This window comes from Haliotis rufescens, unplaced genomic scaffold (assembly GCF_023055435.1).
Source record: "Haliotis rufescens isolate VD_foot unplaced genomic scaffold, xgHalRufe1.0.p SCAF_9, whole genome shotgun sequence".
NCBI lineage: Eukaryota > Metazoa > Mollusca > Gastropoda > Lepetellida > Haliotidae > Haliotis > Haliotis rufescens.
In genome coordinates this window covers 38,934,048-38,957,428 of record NW_025964383.1, presented here as the reverse complement: position 1 = coordinate 38,957,428, position 23,381 = coordinate 38,934,048, and the positions used below count along the sequence as shown (strand labels likewise).

General features: G+C 41.7%; 1 protein-coding gene across 1 annotated transcript in view; it reads right to left on the bottom strand.

The window, feature by feature from the left end:
* Nucleotides 1-23,381, bottom strand: part of LOC124139562 (IQCJ-SCHIP1 readthrough transcript protein-like) — a 301,810-nt gene that overhangs the window by 215,817 nt on the left and 62,612 nt on the right. The window contains exons 2-3 of the mRNA XM_048391185.1: nucleotides 21,638-21,748; nucleotides 13,635-13,699 (exon numbers count right to left, since the gene is read on the bottom strand). Coding sequence (XP_048247142.1) covers nucleotides 13,635-13,690 — 56 coding nt within the window. The 5' untranslated portion in view covers nucleotides 13,691-13,699; nucleotides 21,638-21,748. The remainder of the gene's footprint in view (nucleotides 1-13,634; nucleotides 13,700-21,637; nucleotides 21,749-23,381) is intronic.

The window sequence follows — 23,381 nt, the reverse complement described above, 5'->3', positions numbered from 1 at the left end:
GCAAAATTGCCACTGCAGAAAGCACCAACATCACCATAATTTTTGTATTTTTTGTTTATCTCCGCCCTCCGTAATATGGCAGATGTATGACCTCAGTCAGCAAATAATCAAGTCTGGACAATCCTATTGACGACATCGTGAGCAATTATCCATTCCGTCAGTGTATGTGTGAGTGGTGTTACGCCGCTTTTGGCAATATTCCAGCAATATCACAGCGGGGGACACCAGAAATGGGCTATACACATTGTACCCATGTCGGGATTCGAACCTAGGTCTTCGGCGTGAAGGGCGAACGCTTCAACCACGAGGCTACCCCGTCAGGGTACGAGGACACGGCATCAACCAAGTCACTGAGCCTAGCCATGCAATGCATTTGGTCACCTGTTGTCACCTGTTATCACCAGCACAGGATGCGGAGTACCTAACCCCGAATCCCCACCAGGTTGATCATCAACATATCATGGGCATACCTGTCCTGAAACCTCAACCAAAACTCCCTCTCTCCATAAAGATTAAAACGAAGAATCATTAAAATCGGATTATCCAAATCTGCACTTCCACGCAATCATTACGAGCAGTTTACAGCCGATGTTCATGAAACATGATCAGAGCATGCGAGGCTTTCACGAAGTACAAAGACGTCCACCCGATTTCCAATGTCCCGATAGGTGTGAACGCTGCAATAAAGTCTCCATCTCCAGCGAAACTGTGTAATAAAGTCTCCCAAGCACCCACCAACATGCAAGCACATTAAACTCTAACTACAAGCTCCCTCCCCTCGTCCTGCTCACATGCACTGTGTTTCAGACTGTTTCCACGGATAAGGGCCTCACAGGGTCATCAAGAGGGCTGTCCTGAAAACCTGTTAAAGAATTGAACATGACCTGACAGAGGTCCACTCTACTCTCTGATATATTTGTTTTCTTCATGCTACTACAGAAGCAACGATGTTAATTATTGATTCAGGTTCATCACCATCTCCATCAGTCAAGAAGCTTTTATTACATAAAGCATGAATTAATAATGGTGCCCAAAATGAAGGTCCCTAGAAGCAAGTACATCCTGGTGAAGTGTGTGATGTTATTATAATGCTTGACTGAATGTGATTGTGTTCAAGGATGGCCCATCAGTCGGTAGGTCTGTAATCTGTTGTGGAGAGTTGCCTCCCTTACCCGTGCAAGGATCATCTGGATATGGGTTTGAATCACAGGTCCTTGATTTCCCAGCACCATACAGCTAAGTGGTAAGGGACTGACCCCTTAATTGAAAGATGAGGGGTTTGGGGAGCTGGGAGAGACAGAACATTTCAGTCACTGCTAAGCGACAAAACAAAATTGTTTATCTGCTAAAGAAAAAAAATTAAAACAATTCATAATTTTTCGGGACATCCACCATGTCATTAAGAAAAATTAGTTTCTTACAGTATTTCTTGAATCAATTAATATTATTTAATACCCCCCAAAAAAATATCAAGAGTCCCTAAATGTCGACGTCCAACCATTAAAATACTTTGGGCTTTCCTCCTACATACTGCTAAAGTAGCATGATTAATTGAAATTCTGTTTAAATCAGATAGAAAATGAGTGAGTGAGTGGGTGAAATTGGTGTAAAGCTACTTTGAACAGTATTTCAGATAAAGTCAAGCCTTGTGCTTTTCTAGGATAAATTGAAGCCAAATAGTGCCGACACAGCAATAACACACTCGCACATGTCAAGCTTCATTAGTTACAACAAGACACAAAACACTAACATCAGGGAATAATCAGTCTCGATTATCTGCTGAAACCGATTCCACTTGGTGTAAAAGGCAAAGAGGTGAATATTATATGAGTGGATCACTAAATGCCCTTGCCAAATGGACGCTTATCATCACAGACTACAATAACTTATACACTGCAGAGTGAGTGAGTGAGTGAGTGAGAATGGTTTTACGCCGCTTTTAGCAATATTCCAGCAATATCACAGCGGGGGACACCAGAAATGGGCTTCACACATTGTACCCATGTCGGGAATTGAACCCGGGTCTTCGGCGTGACGAGCGAACGCTTTAACCACTAGGCCACCCGACCGCCCCCACTGCAGAGTGAAAGGACTGCTTAACATGGCCGCCATACATCACAGCTAGGTTTCTTTCAAGCAAGGCTTTAACCTCTTGACAAAGATTTAAAATCTGTTAGTTCCTCGAAAACTTTCAACTTGTGGCCTTTAGCACTATATACCATCAAAGTCCATCACTGCGACAAATAGTAATGTAATAGAACTTTCAGCATGTTTGCTTCAGCAGTTTCAGAGGGAAAAAAAGAAGTAGGTCTCCTTGCATCATCGTCTACTACGGGAGCCGACAGTGTTCCTGACACATGAAATAACATGAAACAACTTACTGTCATCTTCAGTCACGAACCGTTTCGACTTACTGAGCTTTCGACAGTTTGAATGCACGACCAAATTTTCTCCTTGTTTTCTTTTTCTTTATGTATTGTTGAAGGCTTTTAACATATCAACTCCCAATGGGCATAGCTGAAGAGCAGCAAAATAGTGACATGGAACTGCACCCTATTCCCAACACCTAAGAATGTCGGACAAGGCTGCCTGTTACGCCAGTTGTCAAAATCAATATTTAATATCACTTGTTGATCCAGAGGATATAACTGGTTTAAACTCATGTTTAGAAATATCAGTAAATTCCATATCTACATTTCCCTGAGTTACAGGCAGTGGCACAGTGGTTAAAACATTTGATTTTCATGCTCCAATTTGATTCCTAGATGTTTATGTTTGCTGCACTGGCTCATCGAACAAGCATGAGGTACTGGGGACCTGCTCTATGACAAGCATGAGGTACTGGGAACTGGCTGTATGACAAGCATGAGGTACTGGGAACTGGCTCTATGACAAGCATGAGGTACTGGGGACCTGCTCTATGACAAGCATTAGGTACTGGGAACTGGCTGTATGACAAGCATGAGGTACTGGGAACTGGCTCTATGACAAGCATGAGGTACTGGGGACTGGCTCTATGACAAGCATCAGGTACTGGGAACTGGCTCTATGACAAGCATCAGGTACTGGGGAACTGGCTCTATGACAAGCATCAGGTACTGGGGACCTGCTCTATGACAAGCATCAGGTACTGGGGACCTGCTCTATGACAAGCATCAGGTACTGGGGACCTGCTCTATGACAAGCATTAGGTACTGGGGACCTGCTCTATGACAAGCATGAGGTACTGGGAACTGGCTCTATGACAAGCATCAGGTACTGGGAACTGGCTCTATGACAAGCATCAGGTACTGGGGAACTGGCTCTATGACAAGCATCAGGTACTGGGGACCTGCTCTATGACAAGCATCAGGTACTGGGGACCTGCTCTATGACAAGCATCAGGTACTGGGGACCTGCTCTATGACAAGCATTAGGTACTGGGGACCTGCTCTATGACAAGCATCAGGTACTGGGGACCTGCTCTATGACAAGCATTAGGTACTGGGGACCTGCTCTATGACAAGCATCAGGTACTGGGGACCTGCTCTATGACAAGCATTAGGTACTTGGGACCTGCTCTATGACAAGCATCAGGTACTGGGGACCTGCTCTATGACAAGCATCAGGTACTGGGGACCTGCTCTATGACAAGCATCAGGTACTTGGGACCTGCTCTATGACAAGCATCAGGTACTGGGGACCTACTCTATGACAAGCATCAGGTACTGGGAACTGGCTCTATGACAAGCATCAGGTACTGGGAACTGGCTCTATGACAAGCATGAGGTACTGGGAACTGGCTCTATGACAAGCATGAGGTACTGGGGACCTGCTCTATGACAAGCATGAGGTACTGGGAACTGGCTCTATGACAAGCATGAGGTACTGGGAACTGGCTCTATGACAAGCATGAGGTACTGGGAACTGGCTCTATGACAAGCATGAGGTACTGGGAACTGGCTCTATGACAAGCATGAGGTACTGGGGACCTGCTCTATGACAAGCATGAGGTACTGGGAACTGGCTCTATGACAAGCATGAGGTACTGGGAACTGGCTCTATGACAAGCATGAGGTACTGGGAACTGGCTCTATGACAAGCATGAGGTACTGGGAACTGGCTCTATGACAAGCATGAGGTACTGGGAACTGGCTCTATGACAAGCATGAGGTACTGGGGACCTGCTCTATGACCAGCATCAGGTACTGGGGACCTACTCTATGACAATCATTAGGTACTGAGGACCTACTCTATGACAAGCATCAGGTACAGTGGACCTACTCTATGACAAGCATCAGGTACTGGCGACCTACTCTATGACAAGCATCAGGTACTGGGGACCTACTCTATGACAGGCATTAGGTACTGGGGACCTACTCTATGACAAGCATCAGGTACAGGGGACCTACTCTATGACAAGCCTATGGTACTGGGGACCTAATCTATGACAAGCATCAGGTACTTGGGACCTGCTCTATGACCAGCATCAGGTACTGGAGACCTACTCTATGACAAGCCTCAGGTACTGGGGACCTACTCTATGACCAGCATCAGGTACTGGAGACCTACTCTATGACCAGCCTATGGTACTGGGGCCCTACTCTATGACAAGCATCAGGTACTGGGGACCTACTCTATGACAAGCCTATGGTACTGGGGACCTTCTCTATGACAAGCATCAGGTACTGGGGACCTACTCTATGACCAGCATGAGGTACTGAGGACCTACTCTATGACAAGCCTCAGGTACTGGGGACCTACTCTATGACAAGCCTTAGGTACTGAGGACCTACTCTATGACAAGCCTCAGGTACTGGGGACCTACTCTATGACAAGCCTATGGTACTGGGGACCTACTCTATGACCAGCATCCGGTACTGGGGACCTACTCTTGAGACCAGCGGGAGGGACTTTCACTGACCAGAACCCCAAGAGGGGTGAAGTAATGCTGATGGTTTAACAACTGACCAAAAAAGTGTCCACAAGGCGCCAGAATAACTGTCTTTGAACTGACATCAAACCCAACATAAAATATATCTGCATGAAACTGATAGCTAATCTTTCATCGGAGCAAATCCTTTCTCTGCTCACTGTGGCATGGAGCCGTGGTGCCATTAATATACGATGAAGAATCAATTTTCACACGTTAACTAACAAGTGACAAGCCCGAATAACTCCAATGACCTCTTTCATTTCAACAGCCAAATCTTGATACAGACAGCCGCCAAGGATACTGCCAATCAAAGAGTCCATCCGAAGTTAGACCACCCTGACCTGAGCCAAGCATTGTTACAATTGAATCGACTCTACACTAGCAATACACAATTAAATGAAAAAGTTACAGCAAGTTCACTATAGTTATAACATCAATAGTTGGGAGGCAGGATTCAGCAGATCCCATAAATCGAGATGGAATTTCTCCAGGCCCTTCGGCTGCAACAAGAACCAGGTCTTCACAGCGCTGACTGCATCACATTGTTAGTCAAGAAAATGAAGGTTCGGGGTCAAGACCATTGAGAAATAACTCAATATATGCTGACATCGGGGACATATCCATGATGGAAATATGACAAGTAAATCATCTGCGTCTTCCACAGCTGCTGGAATATTGATTATCTTTTACCTGATTTGATAAAACTCGTTAATATTACAACCTCTCTCATTCTATCTTTGACAGATTTATCATCAATTTAATAAGCAGAACTACACAATTCACAGAATGAATAAAAAAAAGTTTACACAAGTAAATTAGCCTGGTTTTTACCCTACCTAAAAACAAGCAGTGAGGCATATTCCACATTTCAAACTGAATCGTTGAAAGATTTGTCACCAATTTTACAAACGCGAGCTCCACAATTTGCAACATAAATAAGCTTGGTTTTTGTCTCCTGACAATATTAAGCTACTAAGAAGAGTTTTACTCTACTGTGTTTAATTTTGTAGAGTTTGAAGCAATTATCAGCTGCTCTCAGAACTGAACCTGGACCTCATCCGTGACAAATGAACACATTAACCACTCAGCCACCCCTGGTGTGACCTACCCCTGAAAAGGTAATCTCAATACACGGAAAATTTCTAGTAATTTAAGAAATTGTTTTGAATTCCGACGTAAATTTTGAATTGTTTGATTTCAAATTAAATTATGAAGTATCAAATTCAGAATAACATACCCCTGTGTTCAGCATATGGTTACAAATGTAATTTAATAGTATCTTAGGGCAAAGCAATTCTACAAACTGTCATTCAATTTTCATTAACATATGTAATTTTAAGGTATCAAATAAACATGAAGAGACCTCCATGTTCAAATATCAAAAGTTACCCCCTAAATCAATGCGAATATACAGGGAAAGACAAGTCTATTCCAGGGATGTCATTAACCTTCCAGTCACATAAGTACAGATGGCCAACACAGACCTTCAGCACCTGATACCGTCCTGTATGTATCTAATTGCCACATGGACTACCTGACCTCCAGCTAGACTTGCCTTTCTGTCTTGTGCCTGACAAGCCTTAGTTAATTGGATCACTATACCTGTTTTAGAGTAGTATATAGTCCCTCAAACAAAGTAATGTATACGGTCATATGGAATAGTTCAACAGGAGAACCCTCAAGTACTTTGGAACCTCCAAGTCTCTTAATTTCAGGAGCTGAAATTGGGATGAGTATGGGATGATTATAGGCAGATAGAGTGAGTGAGTGAGTGAGTATGGTATTACGCCGCTTTTAGCAATATTCCAGCAATATCACGGCGGGGGACACCAGAAATGGGCTTCACACATTGTACCCATGTCGGGAATCGAACCCGGGTCTTCGACGTGACGAGCGAACGCTTTAACCACCAGGCTACCCGACCGCCCCATAGGCAGATAGAACTGAGAAGGGGTTTAGTATAGGCAGATAGAGCTGAGAAGTACGAGTACGTGTAGAAAAACTCAGTAACACCAAAAGTGACATGATAATGTAAGCCTTGGTTTGGGAAATAAGCAGCGCTTAGAATAAGTGCTTAATGACCACCTCAAATTTTCATTCACACCCTACCCAACTTCCGAACTACAACTTTAAGCTACCTTTCTGACTGAGAAATCAGTTTTCTTTCCATACAAAACTAACAAGTCCTCTTCACACCTGACTAATTGTATCATTTCAAAATCCTGATACAACACCTCTGTCGGTCAATGCGGTGGAGGATCTAGGAAATGTACTACACAGAACATCTCCCGAAACTAATCAGTTTCTGACAAACAACAATTACTCTCGTGAGAACAATACTGCAGTTGTGCCACTACCATCCCAATCTTGTGACAGAAATAAGATCACCAACAAGCTCATGCTACAAAAATTCAAGAACCCAAGAGACGTCCTCTTGTCTTTCAGCAACAATCCGGTGAAATTACATAACATCATGAATAAATAGAACAGTCCCCACCAAAAACAACATAGAACTAAACATCCTAAAGATGGAAATCTTAAATTGTAACAACGATGTTGCCATAACTATCGATAGCAACGTTACACCAGTCTTTTAAATATAGCGACATACAGCCCTTGAAGAGTTGTTCCCCTTTAAACATCTCTTCTCAAATCAATACTTAAAAAAACATGTTATTATTTTGTATTAAAGCTGAGTAAAAATTATGATAAAAGATCATAACTGATAGAAGATACAATTATTTTTTCAACATTGATCGCAAAAGTTTCTCTACTTGAGATAAGACTGCCAAGAAAATTGTCAACTGCAAAAAGGTTTTGAACAAAATGTATGTCAATAAAGGTATCAACAGTTGAGGGAAGCACTTGTAAAATCCTTGCTTCAGTAGCAAGCCCACCTTATCCCATTCTTCACTGGAGCCCAAAAAAACGTAATGCGACTTCCAAAACAGCTTTACGCTCTGTTTTTTTGTTTGTTTGTTTTGTTGTTTTTTTTGTCTAAAGCTGCACTCAGCAATATTCCAGCTATATGACGGTGGTCAGAAAATAATCAAGTCTGGACCAGACAATCCAGTGATGCCACGCAAATGGGATACGATTAACCAAGTCAGCGAGCCTGACCACCCGATCCCATCAGTTGCCTCCTACAACAAGCATAGTCACCTCTTATGTCAAGCATGGGTTGCTGAAGACCTATTCAAACCCAGATCTATATGGGTTTACACTTTGTGAAACAGGTCAGTGTGTGTATGGTATTTTACATGGAAATAATCAACATATCAGATATATCATGACTACCCAGAGTGAACAACACTTGGAGCACACAAACCGATGGCTGAGGATGTGAGAGGAAACCTTTGAGTACTGAAGACACAAGAGTCCAAATTTACTACCCGGGTACCCACCCCCCTATTACCTGACCCTACCCGGGTACCCGCTCTAGGTCTCAAGAGGTAGGTACAAACTGTCCAATTGATAAAAGCTGTAGAAAATTGACCGTAGCCCTGGCAAATTGTGTTTAGATACACGTATAAAACGATCTGGAGTATACACTGAAGTTGAGTGAAGTTTATTTTTATTCAAAAATATAAAAGTCAGAAGGAATGGGCGTAGTAGTCAGAAAGAACTGCGAACATTAGTGACTTGTAGTTTAAAACATAGTGAGTGAGTGAGTGAGTTGGGTTTAACGCTGCTTTTAACAGAATTCCAGTTATATCACACTATGTCAGCTTAATGTTGGAGGAAAGCCCGAAGTGATGCAGGTCTCAGACGTTTACCACGAGCACGGGTCTGGTGCTGACAAACCTAGAAACATAATCATGGCCAACCGGGATTCGAACCCACAATCAAAGGTTTCTGGCGTGCCCAAGGGACGCAACTCTGCACAGCGAGGTTCAGATAATTTTTGTCTTTAAACAAAATATGACACAACAAACCATGGGTCCAGGTAGTCCTGTGGGTAACCAGGTCCTACTCATTACCCACCCGACCCAAGTACCCAAGGTACCCGTCCTAGCCCCAGAGAAAACCTCCATGTGACAGAATGAATGAAATTATTAATCAGCACAAAGCTTATAATGTCTACAAATTTACAATGTTTCTATTTCAAAACAAAAAACAGAAGATACATATATTACAAACAAATATTACTTTAACATTGTCAGTCAAGGAATGGTAATCACAGATGTGACCGATATGATACCACTTGCAACCACTAACTTGTAATGAGATTTTTGTAACGAAAATGTAACGTGATAATATCCCGGAATCAAGTCCATCTGTGACGCGTGCACACGGCCTTGCCAAGGACCTGATGTGAGTGGCACCCCAGTAGTCAACCTTGGTCACAGTCGACAGTCTGACATTGTGGACACCTGATCCACAGTGCCCAAGAGTGAGTGAGTGAGTATGGTTTTACGCCGCTTTTAGCAATATTCCAGCAATATCACAACGGGGGACACCAGAAATGGGCTTCACACATTGTACCCATGTCGGGAATCGAACCCAGGTCTTCGGCGTGACAAGCCAACGCTTAAACAACCAGGCTACCCGACCGCCCCCAGTACCCAAGAAACATGAAAGAAAAACCCAAACTTTAGTCACTCAACACTTTATATTGATCATCAGCCTTCAGATTTTTCAGAAACTGAAGTTGACATTTTTTTTAAACTTTCAAAGACTGAGAGATACTGTTGTTTTACTATGGCAAATATTGATAGCTTAAAACAGATAGAATACCAATTAACTGACAATATTGATTAATATTTTTCAGTTTCTTTTTCTGGAGATGTCAGGAGATAAAAGCCCTACATTCATGTTTTACATCATTTATTTGGCAAGTCGGGTCATTTGGTACCTAAATAGGATAACCTGTTCATCGTCAGATAATGACTACCTTACAATGAATTATTTACCTCACTTTGTCAAGTAGCCATTCTCACGTCTTGTATGTAGTCTAGACATCGGATTTGGAAGATAGGTACAAATCTATCAGTAACAGGGACTAAGCTTAGTGAAGTGTATCTTATTTATAAACACTGGGCACTTGACTCAAACATAGTAACACAATGATGTCATCCATATTTTGTCTTCTTAGTTCTCTGTTGTGAAAAATGCATAACAATAACCCCCCATCATTTACAATGTCATATTCAATACCTTGGAGAACAATGGATGTCATACATTGTTCATGATGTCATATTTGTATATATTTGAGAACAAAACATTATGATGTCATATTTCTGGATCATGAAGAACAACACATGATGTCATTTTATTGTTTGTGATATCATCTTTCTGCATCTTAGAGAACAATACACATTGTCAATCACTGTATATGATGTATTTCTATATAAATGAAAAAAATACATAAAGTTGTCAATTGTTCAGAATGTTATATTCAAGTTTCATGGCCAACAATACACAATGATGTCATCCATTACTTGCAATATCCAATATAGGTGTGATGGAGGACAATACACAATGATGTCATCCATTATTTGCAATGTCCAATATAGGTGTGATGGAGGACAATACACAATGATGTCATCCATTATTTGCAATGTCCAATATAGGTGTGATGGAGGACAATACACAATGATGTCATCCATTACTTGCAATGTCCAAGTTTGATGATGGAGAACAATACACAATGATGTCATCCATTACTTGCAATGTCCAATATAGGTGTGATGGAGGACAATACACAATGATGTCATCCATTACTTGCAATGTCCAATATAGGTGTGATGGAGGACAATACACAATGATGTCATCCATTATTTGCAATGTCCAAGTTTGGCGATGGAGGACAATACACAATGATGTCATCCATTACTTGCAATGTCCAATATAGGTGTGATGGAGGACAATACACAATGATGTCATCCATTATTTGCAATGTCCAAGTTTGGTGATGGAGGACAATACACAATGATGTCATCCATTATTTGCAATGTCCAAGTTTGGTGATGGAGAACAATACACAATGATGTCATCCATTATTTGCAATGTCCAATATAGGTGTGATGGAGGACAATACACAATGATGTCATCCATTACTTGCAATGTCCAAGTTTGATGATGGAGAACAATACACAATGATGTCATCCATTACTTGCAATGTCCAATATAGGTGTGATGGAGGACAATACACAATGATGTCATCCATTACTTGCAATGTCCAATATAGGTGTGATGGAGGACAATACACAATGATGTCATCCATTATTTGCAATGTCCAAGTTTGGCGATGGAGGACAATACACAATGATGTCATCCATTACTTGCAATGTCCAATATAGGTGTGATGGAGGACAATACACAATGATGTCATCCATTATTTGCAATGTCCAAGTTTGGTGATGGAGGACAATACACAATGATGTCATCCATTATTTGCAATGTCCAAGTTTGGTGATGGAGAACAATACACAATGATGTCATCCATTATTTGCAATGTCCAATATAGGTGTGATGGAGGACAATACACAATGATGTCATCCATTATTTGCAATGTCCAATATAGGTGTGATGGAGGACAATACACAATGATGTCATCCATTACTTGCAATGTCCAAGTTTGGTTATGGAGAACAATACACAATGATGTCATCCATTATTTGCAATGTCCAATATAGGTGTGATGGAGGACAATACACAATGATGTCATCCATTACTTGCAATGTCCAAGTTTGATGATGGAGAACAATACACAATGATGTCATCCATTACTTGCAATGTCCAAGTTTGGTGATGGAGGACAATACACAATGATGTCATCCATTACTTGCAATGTCCAATATAGGTGTGATGGAGAACAATACACAATGATGTCATCCATTACTTGCAATGTCCAAGTTTGGTGATGGAGGACAATACACAATGATGTCATCCATTACTTGCAATGTCCAATATAGGTGTGATGGAGGACAATACACAATGATGTCATCCATTACTTGCAATGTCCAAGTTTGGTTATGGAGAACAATACACAATGATGTCATCCATTATTTGCAATGTCCAATATAGGTGTGATGGAGGACAATACACAATGATGTCATCCATTACTTGCAATGTCCAAGTTTGGTGATGGAGGACAATACACAATGATGTCATCCATTACTTGCAATGTCCAATATAGGTGTGATGGAGAACAATACACAATGATGTCATCCATTACTTGCAATGTCCAAGTTTGGTGATGGAGGACAATACACAATGATGTCATCCATTACTTGCAATGTCCAAGTTTGGTGATGGAGGACAATACACAATGATGTCATCCATTACTTGCAATGTCCAAGTTTGGTGATGGAGGACAATACACAATGATGTCATCCATTACTTGCAATGTCCAAGTTTGGTGATGGAGGACAATACACAATGATGTCATCCATTACTTACAATGTCCAAGTTTGGTGATGGAGAACAATACACAATGATGTCATCCATTATTTGCAATGTCCAATACAGGTGTGATGGAGGACAATACACAATGATGTCATCCATTACTTGCAATGTCCAATATAGGTGTGATGGAGGACAATACACAATGATGTCATCCATTACTTGCAATGTCCAATACAGGTGTGATGGAGGACAATACACAATGATGTCATCCATTATTTGCAATGTCCAAGTTTGGTGATGGAGGACAATACACAATGATGTCATCCATTATTTGCAATGTCCAAGTTTGATGATGGAGAACAATACACAATGATGTCATCCATTACTTGCAATGTCCAATATAGGTGTGATGGAGGACAATACACAATGATGTCATCCATTACTTGCAATGTCCAAGTTTGGTGATGGAGGACAATACACAATGATGTCATCCATTACTTGCAATGTCCAATATAGGTGTGATGGAGAACAATACACAATGATGTCATCCATTACTTGCAATGTCCAAGTTTGGTGATGGAGGACAATACACAATGATGTCATCCATTACTTGCAATGTCCAAGTTTGGTGATGGAGGACAATACACAATGATGTCATCCATTACTTGCAATGTCCAAGTTTGGTGATGGAGGACAATACACAATGATGTCATCCATTACTTGCAATGTCCAAGTTTGGTGATGGAGGACAATACACAATGATGTCATCCATTACTTACAATGTCCAAGTTTGGTGATGGAGAACAATACACAATGATGTCATCCATTATTTGCAATGTCCAATACAGGTGTGATGGAGGACAATACACAATGATGTCATCCATTACTTGCAATGTCCAATATAGGTGTGATGGAGGACAATACACAATGATGTCATCCATTACTTGCAATGTCCAATACAGGTGTGATGGAGGACAATACACAATGATGTCATCCATTATTTGCAATGTCCAAGTTTGGTGATGGAGGACAATACACAATGATGTCATCCATTATTTGCAATGTCCAAGTTTGATGATGGAGAACAATACACAATGATGTCATCCATTACTTGCAATGTCCAATACAGGTGTGATGGAGGACAATACATAATGTCATCCATTGTCCATGATGACACCATATTTTGACACTGGCCAACAAAACAGTGGTATCACTCAAAGACATATATACATCTTTGGTTCACTTAAGCAATGTTTCTTAGCTACAGTTGATATATTTCTCACTCACTCAGTCACTCAGTCACTCACTCACTCACTCACTCACTCACAGCTGGTTAGTCACCAGCAATATCACACAGACACAAACTTACTTGTCCACCAAGAGTTGTCCTTCCTCCACTTGCTGCATTGTCTTCTCCTGTCTCATCCTCTCCTCCTGGGGAGAGAGAAAAACTTCATCAGAACCAGCTTCAACATGACAGTGTGCTCAGCAGGACCAAATAAGGGGTTTTCATAAACACATACGAACATACACATTCTCAACACTTCTTCAAACCCAGGACTTCAGCTTGATGAGCAAACACTTTTCCAACTCGGCTATCTCACCACCCCCACAATAGTTGGAAACCCACATATTCCAAATTCCTTTTTGTTTTACTGATAAGCCAATCCTTAATTTCATGTGCAAAAATATATATTTTTTTATTAAAATGTCTTTTCACTGAACATAGGGGCGGTCGGGTAGCCTAGTGGTTAAAGCGTTTGTTCATCACGACGAAGACCCGGGTTCGATTCCTGACATGGGTTCAATGTGTGAAGCCCATTTCTGGTGTCCCCCGCCATATATCGCTGGAATATTGCTAAAAGCGGCGTAAAACCATACTCACTCACTCACTCACTCACTCACTCACTCACTCACTGAACATAGGTTATCTATATATATTTAGTTGTTTATTTAATTAGGCTTCTTTCAGGTTAGACCTAAATTAAACCTTTACAACATATTTTTAATTTTTTTTTAAATTCTGGCTTCTATTTGCCATGAAAATCCATAACAGAAATTAAATCGAGTTGACAAGATTAATGGAAAAAAAAACATATAACAATAAAGGTATTTATAAACATGTGTTTTCAATTGACATCCATCAACAGCTGCCAACTGTACTGTGTAAAAACGCTTACATCACAAGTACATTATTTATTTCCCATTTGTATTCAACCAGCCACTGTGACATCATGTTCATCAAACCGTGATATCTGTCTGGTTGCATGCATGACTTGCCACACCATCTGTGATGTCATCGCCATTGTTCCAAACAATCCACACCATCTAGATTCAATAACATTTGTAAGTGCATTATCTGATCATATTTGTGAAAGTAATTCAGTCTTTTTATCTCAAATCCATAGTTGTAACAATAACTTGACGTATCTGGTTTGTTGATGTTCAACATCAGTTAGGGATCAGTCTGATGTCAGATAAAAATATTAATTCCTTAAGTTTTGGGGTAGGGTGGGGTGGGAGAGGGTGTTGGTGTGGCTGTAGGTGTGGGTGTGGGTGTGGGTGTGGGTGTGGGTGTGGGTTGGGGTGTGGGTGTGGCTGTAGGTGTGGCTGTAGGTGTGGGTGTGGCTGTAGGTGTGGGTGTGGGTGTGGGTGTGGGTTGGGGTGTGGGTGTGGCTGTAGGTGTGGCTGTAAGTGTGGGTGTGGGTTGGGGTGTGGGTGTAGGTGTGGCTGTAGGTGTGGGTGTGGGTTGGGGTGTGGGTGTGGCTGTAGGTGTGGGTGTGGCTGTAGGTGTGGGTTGGGGTGTGGGTGTGGCTGTAGGTGTGGCTGTAGGTGTGGGTGTGGGTTGGGGTGTGGGTGTGGCTGTAGGTGTGGCTGTAGGTGTGGCTGTAGGTGTGGGTTGGGGTGTTGGTGTGGCTGTAGGTGTGGCTGTAGGTGTGGGTGTGGGTTGGGGTGTGGGTGTAGGTGTGGCTGTAGGTGTGGGTGTGGGTGTGGGTGTAGGTGTGGCTGTAGGTGTGGGTGTGGGTTGGGGTGTGGGTGTGGCTGTAGGTGTGGCTGTAGGTGTGGGTGTGGGTGTGGGTGTGGCTGTAGGTGTGGGTGTGGGTGTAGGTGTAGGTGTAGGTGTGTGTGTGGCTGTAGGTGTGGGTGTGGGTGTAGGGGTGGCTGTAGGTGTGGGTGTGGGTGTGGGTGTGGGTGTGGCTGTAGGTGTGGGTGTGGGTGTAGGTGTAGGTGTAGGTGTGTGTGTGGCTGTAGGTGTGGGTGTGGCTGTAGGTGTGGGTGTGGGTTGGGGTGTGGGTGTGGCTGTAGGTGTGGCTGTAGGTGTTGGTGTGGGTGTGGGTGTAGGTGTAGGTGTAGGTGTAGGTGTAGGTGTAGGTGTTGGTGTTGGTGTTGGTGTTGGTGTGGGTGTGGGTGTAGGTGTAGGTGTAGGTGTAGGTGTGTGTGTGGCTGTAGGTGTGGGTGTAGGTGTTGGTGTGGGTGTGGGTGTAGGTGTAGGTGTAGGTGTTGGTGTAGGTGTGTGTGTGGCTGTAGGTGTGGGTGTAGGTGTTGGTGTGGGTGTGGGTGTAGGTGTGGGTGTAGGTGTAGGTGTAGGTGTGTGTGTGGGTGTAGGTGTGGGTGTAGGTGTAGGTGTGGGTGTGGCTGTAGGTGTGGGTGTGGGTTGGGGTGTGGGTGTGGCTGTAGGTGTGGCTGTAGGTGTTGGTGTGGGTGTGGGTGTAGGTGTAGGTGTAGGTGTGTGTGTGGCTGTAGGTGTGGGTGTAGGTGTTGGTGTGGGTGTGGGTGTAGGTGTAGGTGTAGGTGTTGGTGTAGGTGTGTGTGTGGCTGTAGGTGTGGGTGTAGGTGTTGGTGTGGGTGTGGGTGTAGGTGTGGGTGTAGGTGTAGGTGTAGGTGTGTGTGTGGCTGTAGGTGTGGGTGTAGGTGTAGGTGTGTGTGTGGCTGTAGGTGTAGGTGTAGGTGTTGGTGTGGGTGTGGGTGTAGGTGTAGGTGTAGGTGTGTGTGTGGGTGTAGGTGTGGGTGTGGCTGTAGGTGTGGGTGTGGGTTGGGGTGTGGGTGTGGCTGTAGGTGTGGCTGTAGGTGTGGGTGTGGGTGTGGGTGTAGGTGTGGGTGTGGCTGTAGGTGTGGGTGTAGGTGTGGGTGTGGCTGTAGGTGTGGGTGTGGGTGTAGGTGTAGGTGTAGGTGTGTGTGTGGCTGTAGGTGTGGGTTTGGGTGTAGGTGTGGCTGTAGGTGTGGGTGTGGGTGTGGCTGTAGGTGTGGGTGTAGGTGTAGGTGTAGGTGTAGGTGTAGGTGTAGGTGTGGGTGTGGCTGTAGGTGTGGGTGTGGGTGTAGGTGTAGGTGTAGGTGTGTGTGTGGCTGTAGGTGTGGGTGTGGGTGTAGGTGTGGCTGTAGGTGTGGGTGTGGGTGTGGGTGTGGGTGTGGGTGTGGGTGTGGGTGTGGCTGTAGGTGTGGGTGTGGGTGTAGGTGTAGGTGTAGGTGTGTGTGTGGCTGTAGGTGTGGGTGTGGGTGTGAGTGTGGGTGTGGGTGTGGCTGTAGGTGTGGGTGTGGGTGTGGGTGAGGGTGAGGATGGGTGTGGGGGTGTGGGGGTGTGGGTGTGTGGGTGTGTGGGTGTGTGTGTGTTAATGGCCTGGCAAGTTTTCCATCCAATAAAAACAAATAACCAGATTTCTCAATGTCTTATAGAGTAACTGAACTAAACTGATCCTATTTTCATTCCTAGGCTGTTAGTAGTTGTCAGTAAATACATCCACAACATCGGGTTTTATCGTTACCAGCAATGGTCCATCTTGTGCAGTGTGTAATATATGATGACAGGTATGATGTATACAAACGCTACAAATGATTGTCAACACCTAGGAAATATACTTCATTCAATAAACATTGTGAAAAGCAGGGAAAAACTCAAGAATGCATGAAAAAAGAGGCCAGTAAACTCGGAAATTCAACATTGTCAGAATTTATTTTTTTTAGGGGTTAGGGGGTACATGTATGTCTCAAAACGTTTATGTAACAAAATTTTTTTTTATACAACATCAAACGTTTGAACTGGTCCCTTAGCACGGGCGGTTAGACAGCGTACTGAACATAGCCTGCATACATTTCACTCGGTGCCTGAACGTACATTCATCAAATAAGGTTGTCAGACTTGTGTATAAATTGACATCATTATGAGTATTTCACGAAATATATACATAAATATAAAATACTGTTTTTAATTCAGGAAAAGACCCCATGCCGCCCAGGTCTTCAAGCACAAGTATCAGAACTAACATCCCTACCGTCCTTGTTAAATTTCTTCAGAATTTATATCTACAAAGTTGCCCTCACTTGTGCAAGGCCTCAACATATCCTTTTAGACACAGAATTTTGGTGTCTGAGGTTATTATTAGGGCTGGTGATTTAGATCGATAATCGTAATTATCATCGATGGAAGAAGGTTGTGACGATTATCGATATGAATATAATGCTATCGATAATGACATGTATTTTTTCGACAAATAAAAGTTTTTACTGCAACACATTTGACTTATTTGTTTTGCTGTCCTTGTAATTATCGCTAGATATAAACAGATTCACCCTAACATACAGTTTTCTTCCCTACGCTTTATGTTTAGTCGCAAATAATAATCAAATGTTTCAAAAAGTAAAAAGTTCTGCTTTGAATCGAACGACGACGCCATTACGTGTTGTTAGTGGGTAGTTACAAATGTAGTCAATGGCATCTAAATGCGGAGTCAGGATTTTAGAAAATATGTATATTTTCGAAATAGTATGAAGTATCATGATTAAAATAGGTTTCATAATACTTTTATTCTTAAAAAGAATTCTTCCCATTCTATTTCATAAAATTTCAAATTTTATGTCTATTTGGTAACTACGTATTCCAGTCTGTTTCGATTTTTTCAATGATCATAGTTTTCGTTTTTCCCGGTATTCTAAACTCACAGCCCACGTGAGGTCCACGTGGGGTTTGACATTTTTGTTTAATATCAGTCTGCCACCTAATCTATTACGTATCACACCTGTGAACCTAGTACAACCTACTACGTAGCACACACCTGTACACACCTGACATTCACAATGGCGGAATATTCGATGATTTTTTATCTGAATAGTTTCGTGAATACTGTACATAAATGACAAACGACTATATCAGGTGAAATTACATTTAATTTCTCAATTACCGTATTTTCTTGAGTACAGTGGTCACCCATGTATAATGCGCACCCCCCTCTAGCGGGTTTAATATTTTGGAAAAAAAGAAATTTGAATATTATGCGCAGAAAAAAATTACACCGTACCCTTTCAGCGAAGTCCGGCACACGAACGGGTGATGTGAAACTTCGTCAGTACAAATTCGAAATTTGAGATAAAAAATCACCAGACATGTTTATTTACCGTTTAAATAGTATTTATTGTTCTGCTAGGCATTGTTTTATATCCAGGGATTAAGATTACCTTGTGTATTTTCTCGTAAACTAAGCCGGAAACAGCAATCAGCTGTACACACGTTTTCTTGGAATCGACCGGTGATTCGGTCAAGACACACCCAATGATATAACTTAATAGGATTTTTAATGCAAGGATCGGCAAAAATTGTATATGAAACTATTTTTTTTTATCAAGAATAATATATTCCATTATTTTCTTAATTATATGCAGCCTTTACTAAACATATTTAAAATAGATAATAACCCTAAGCGAAGCAGCTGATCGCTATTCCCGGGTATTATTTTTTTACATGCAACCAGTCTGACCAGTCACCGTCAAGGCTCACGCGCACGTGATCGCGTGATCGCGAGAATTTCATGTTGACATAGAATCGTCAAACAAAAACAAATATGACTTTTAACAAGTCAAAGTATGTCATTTATGATATATGTATCCATTCTCTGTCAACTAAAGTTCGTTTCAAGACGTCAATAGCGGTATTCTGACCGTGGTTGCTGTTAATAACGGTGAGTTGTGCGATCTTCCGATCGCTTCACACTCGATTTCGCCGAAATTAATAAAAACAATATTAAAAGGAATACTCAAGAAAATACGGTATTCTCACTTTATACAAATAATAATTGTCTTTGACGACATGAATCTTAAACTCAGATTGTTCATCGCTAAAAATGCGATGTAACGTGCGTATTGTTGAAACACTGAGTCTCCGGTGAAGTGAATTGCCATTTTTCTGTAATGTCATTTTACCAAAATAGAATTCTTTGATATTTATCAATTATTGATCGATACGTGACTACCGATAATCGATCTGAGTAATCCATATCGATAACCAGCCCTAGTTATTATGTCAATAATGATAACAAAATCCAAGTAAATTGTCCAGGTCACGATTGTCAATTTTGACTTAAATGTCGAGGGCGATCAGGAGATAAGTGCGATGCCATATTAACCACGAAATTTATCTTTCAACTCTGTTTTTTTCCACCAAAATAATGTTCTAATAAGAGCCCCCTATGTCTAATTTTGAGAGCGCCTTGGGCGCTTATTACGTCAAATACGATATAATATGAGATCTGTCCATATTGGAAACCATGCGCAAAACAGAGGCACGTGGATGGCATTTCTTGAGTCGTTATCCAATAGACGTGGCAATGCCGCGAAGACACACTCTACAATGGATATATGTTCCTTGAAATAGTGTTAATGATGTCAATAGACAATGATTCAGGGCTACGACTGAACAAAACTCAGTATCACCCATAAATCCCTGAATACATCTTAAATACATCATGACACGTAGGATGGACCACTTTGGACCAAAACATCATCAAACATTGACGTCATTAGCTTCAATGCCAACATGCTGGAGTTGGGTCTGAAAGTTCCGGTCACTGTAAAATGAAGTATATTACCAGTTTTAAGATGCTTCGGTAAAAGATCAAAGACACCGATCCTGTGATAAAGTACACTTTTTGAGTTACGGTACGTCATGATGGGTTGATGTCATGGCGCAGTTCAAATTACCTCCCTGTGATCTAACGTATCCTTGGTAACATCGTTCTTCCATTACCGTCAAGCAAGATGGCATATCTGAATCAATTTTTGTTAACATAGTTTAATTAAACTGTTGCTCTTCCTCCGCCATGACCATCCCACGGCGATGCCATATCACACCCCATGCTGTCAATTCACATAGGCATAGGCCAAGTTTCAATGATAAAACCCATGGTATATAAAAAGGGGTTGGCCAATACCGTAAACCAACGCTCTTTGAAAGTATTTTGCAGGGACCCCGATCTATAGAACCAGTACGTAATGAAGACAATAATCAGAATGAATTTCTGAATACTATATCTCATCTGGGAGTCTGGGAGAAAACACATCCAATCAGATTGTTTAAAACATTCAATCAGAGATTGCTAGGCTTTCCAAATTCCAAATCCCATTTACCGTATTCGACATAATAAGCGCCCAGGGCGCTCTCAAAATTAGAAATAGGGGGCTCTTATTGGAATAAAATTTTGGTGAAAAAAGAGAGTTAAAAGATCGTAAATTTCGTGGTTTATGCTGACAGCCTGAAATGATACAAAAAAAAAGTCTTTTAGACACGACAAATATTTTTTTCCAGAATTTCATTGCCCATGGTATGGGGTGCATATAACACACGAGTGCGTATTATACACGGATAAATAAGTCTTGTGTACATTGATCACTTGGAAGAGGTGCTAATTGGGGTGGTTCACTGGCCAATATATTAGCAAAAATCGCCGTGGGCGCTTATTAGAGCGGGGCGCTTATTACGTCGAATATGGTAACCATGTTTTTTCAGGGATATGCTGCAGCACATACATCACTGTGCCTATCGTTTGTTTGTTTGTTTGTTTGTTGTTTAATGCTGCACTCAGCAATATTCCTGTTATAGGACAGTATCATTCGAAATAATTGAGTCTGGACCAGACAATCCAGTGATAGATATTGTGAGTAAAGATCAACGCCATCTGGGGACCTTTGCCAGCAATCGTCCAAGCTTGACCACCTGATCCGATTGGTCGCCTCTTAAGACCAGCATTGGCTGCTTGGGACCTATGCTAACCAATAAATCCCGCTGGATGACCCCAAATTGACCAACCTCAACTTCTGTGTTTGATATTTATGTATCAACACATTGGACTAAGCATTTATTTAAGACAACATTTCTAATGCATATTTCGGTACCTTTGATGACTGGGTTACAGGATTCTCTAGTCCATACTCGATTTATTCGTTGTCATCACATAGCTTGATTGGTGCTTGGAGCGCATTAATCAACAAACAAAGGACAAAATGATTCTGTCCATTACAAAAACTTATCATTTTCAAACAACTCAAAAGTTTTAAAAGTGTTTGAACGTTGGAATCACTCAAGACACTAACTGTTCAATTGACTCCTACCTCTTCAAATCTTTCAAACAGGAGATCTCTGTAGAGTTGTCTCCCCTTGTATCCACGGAAATACCTCTGTATACACACAACTGCCCTCTCTGCTTGACTCAACTCACAGTTCTGTAACACAAAACATCATTTGTCAATAATAAATCCGACCCGTGAAGATTCCGGGGTAGAATAGGTCTTCAGCAACCCATGCCTGCCGTAAAAGGTGACTATGCTTGTCGTAAAAGGCGACTAACAAGATCAGTTGGTCAGGCTCGCTGACTTGGCTGATGCATGTCATTGATCCTAATTGATGCTCATAATGTCAATCACTGGATTGTCTGGTCCACACTCAGTTATTTACAGACCGCCGTCATATAGCTGGAATATTGCTGAATGTGGCGTTAAACAACAAACAAACAATAAAAATAATTCCCTTCTTATAATTGGTTGACCTTCCCCAAAAGATTGTCAATACTTAATGGCCTTCCCAATAGCAACTTGCTGAAATAATTAATTCTTTCTTTAAAACAAATTCTGAAACAAATTTGTAACTACCTCTGATTGAAACCGCTGATTTGACAGCAGCCAAAACAATGATGCTTGTATTTACCTTACAGCCTTCCCCTGACAATATGCTATAATAATTCATCAAATTCTCTTGCTAAGTAATTCTGTCATAAATCAGGAAAATACTTGATTGTAGAATCAGAGGTTTCAAATCACAATAACCACCTCTGATTGTAACAGCTGATTTGATGGCCGCATCACAGTGGAAGCAAATATTTACAGGAAGTACAAAGTATCAGTTAAGTGTTCAAATTCAAGTTAGTCCTGGGTTTGTAACCAAACACTTCTTGGGATACATTTTGTATTTGTGAATACTGACCTATTTGTGAATGTTGATAAGCTGACCTTATTGAAGGCCAGACACTCAAGCAATACAACATGTCCTTTATTATGTAGACATTAGTCAACAAAACTGACACAATGTTTGTAACTATAGTAGAACAGTACTTGAAACATTCTCATAACACAGGAACAATTCCTTCTCTCAAATACATGAGTCACTAATAATGTCAATACCATATATATAAGGGGGCACGGGTGGCCCAGTCGTCTAAGGCTCCGCGATTCGCTGTGCAGAGTTGCGATTCGCTGTGCAGAGTTGTGTCCCTTGAGCATGCCAGAAACCTTTGATTGTGGGTTCGAATCCCGGTTCGCCCCGATTATGTTTCTAGGTTTGTCAGCACCATGCCCGTGCTCGTGGGTTTCACCGAAGTGGTAAACGTCTGAGACCTGCATCACTTCGGGCTTTCCTCCCACATTAAGCTGACACGCCTCGATATAACTGGAATACTGTTAAAAGCGGCGTTAAACCCAACTCACCCGCTCACTCACTCACTCACAATACCATATATTGTTGATGATGTCAAGACCATATTTGGCTTAAAATTCCAGTACCATATATGGGTAATAACGTCAACACCTTATTTGGCTAATAATGTCAATACCATGTATGGGAAATAATGTTTACACCATATTTGGCTAATAATGGTCATACCATTTATGCGAAATAACGTCAATACCATATATAAGTAATAACGGCAACACCATAATTGGCTTATAATGTCAATATCATATATAGGTAAAAGCATCAATACCATATTTGGGTAACAATGTCAACACCATAATTGGGTGAACTCGTAACATCACTACTCAGTCACATGACTCATAGGCACCTCCATACATCATTTTTCATGTT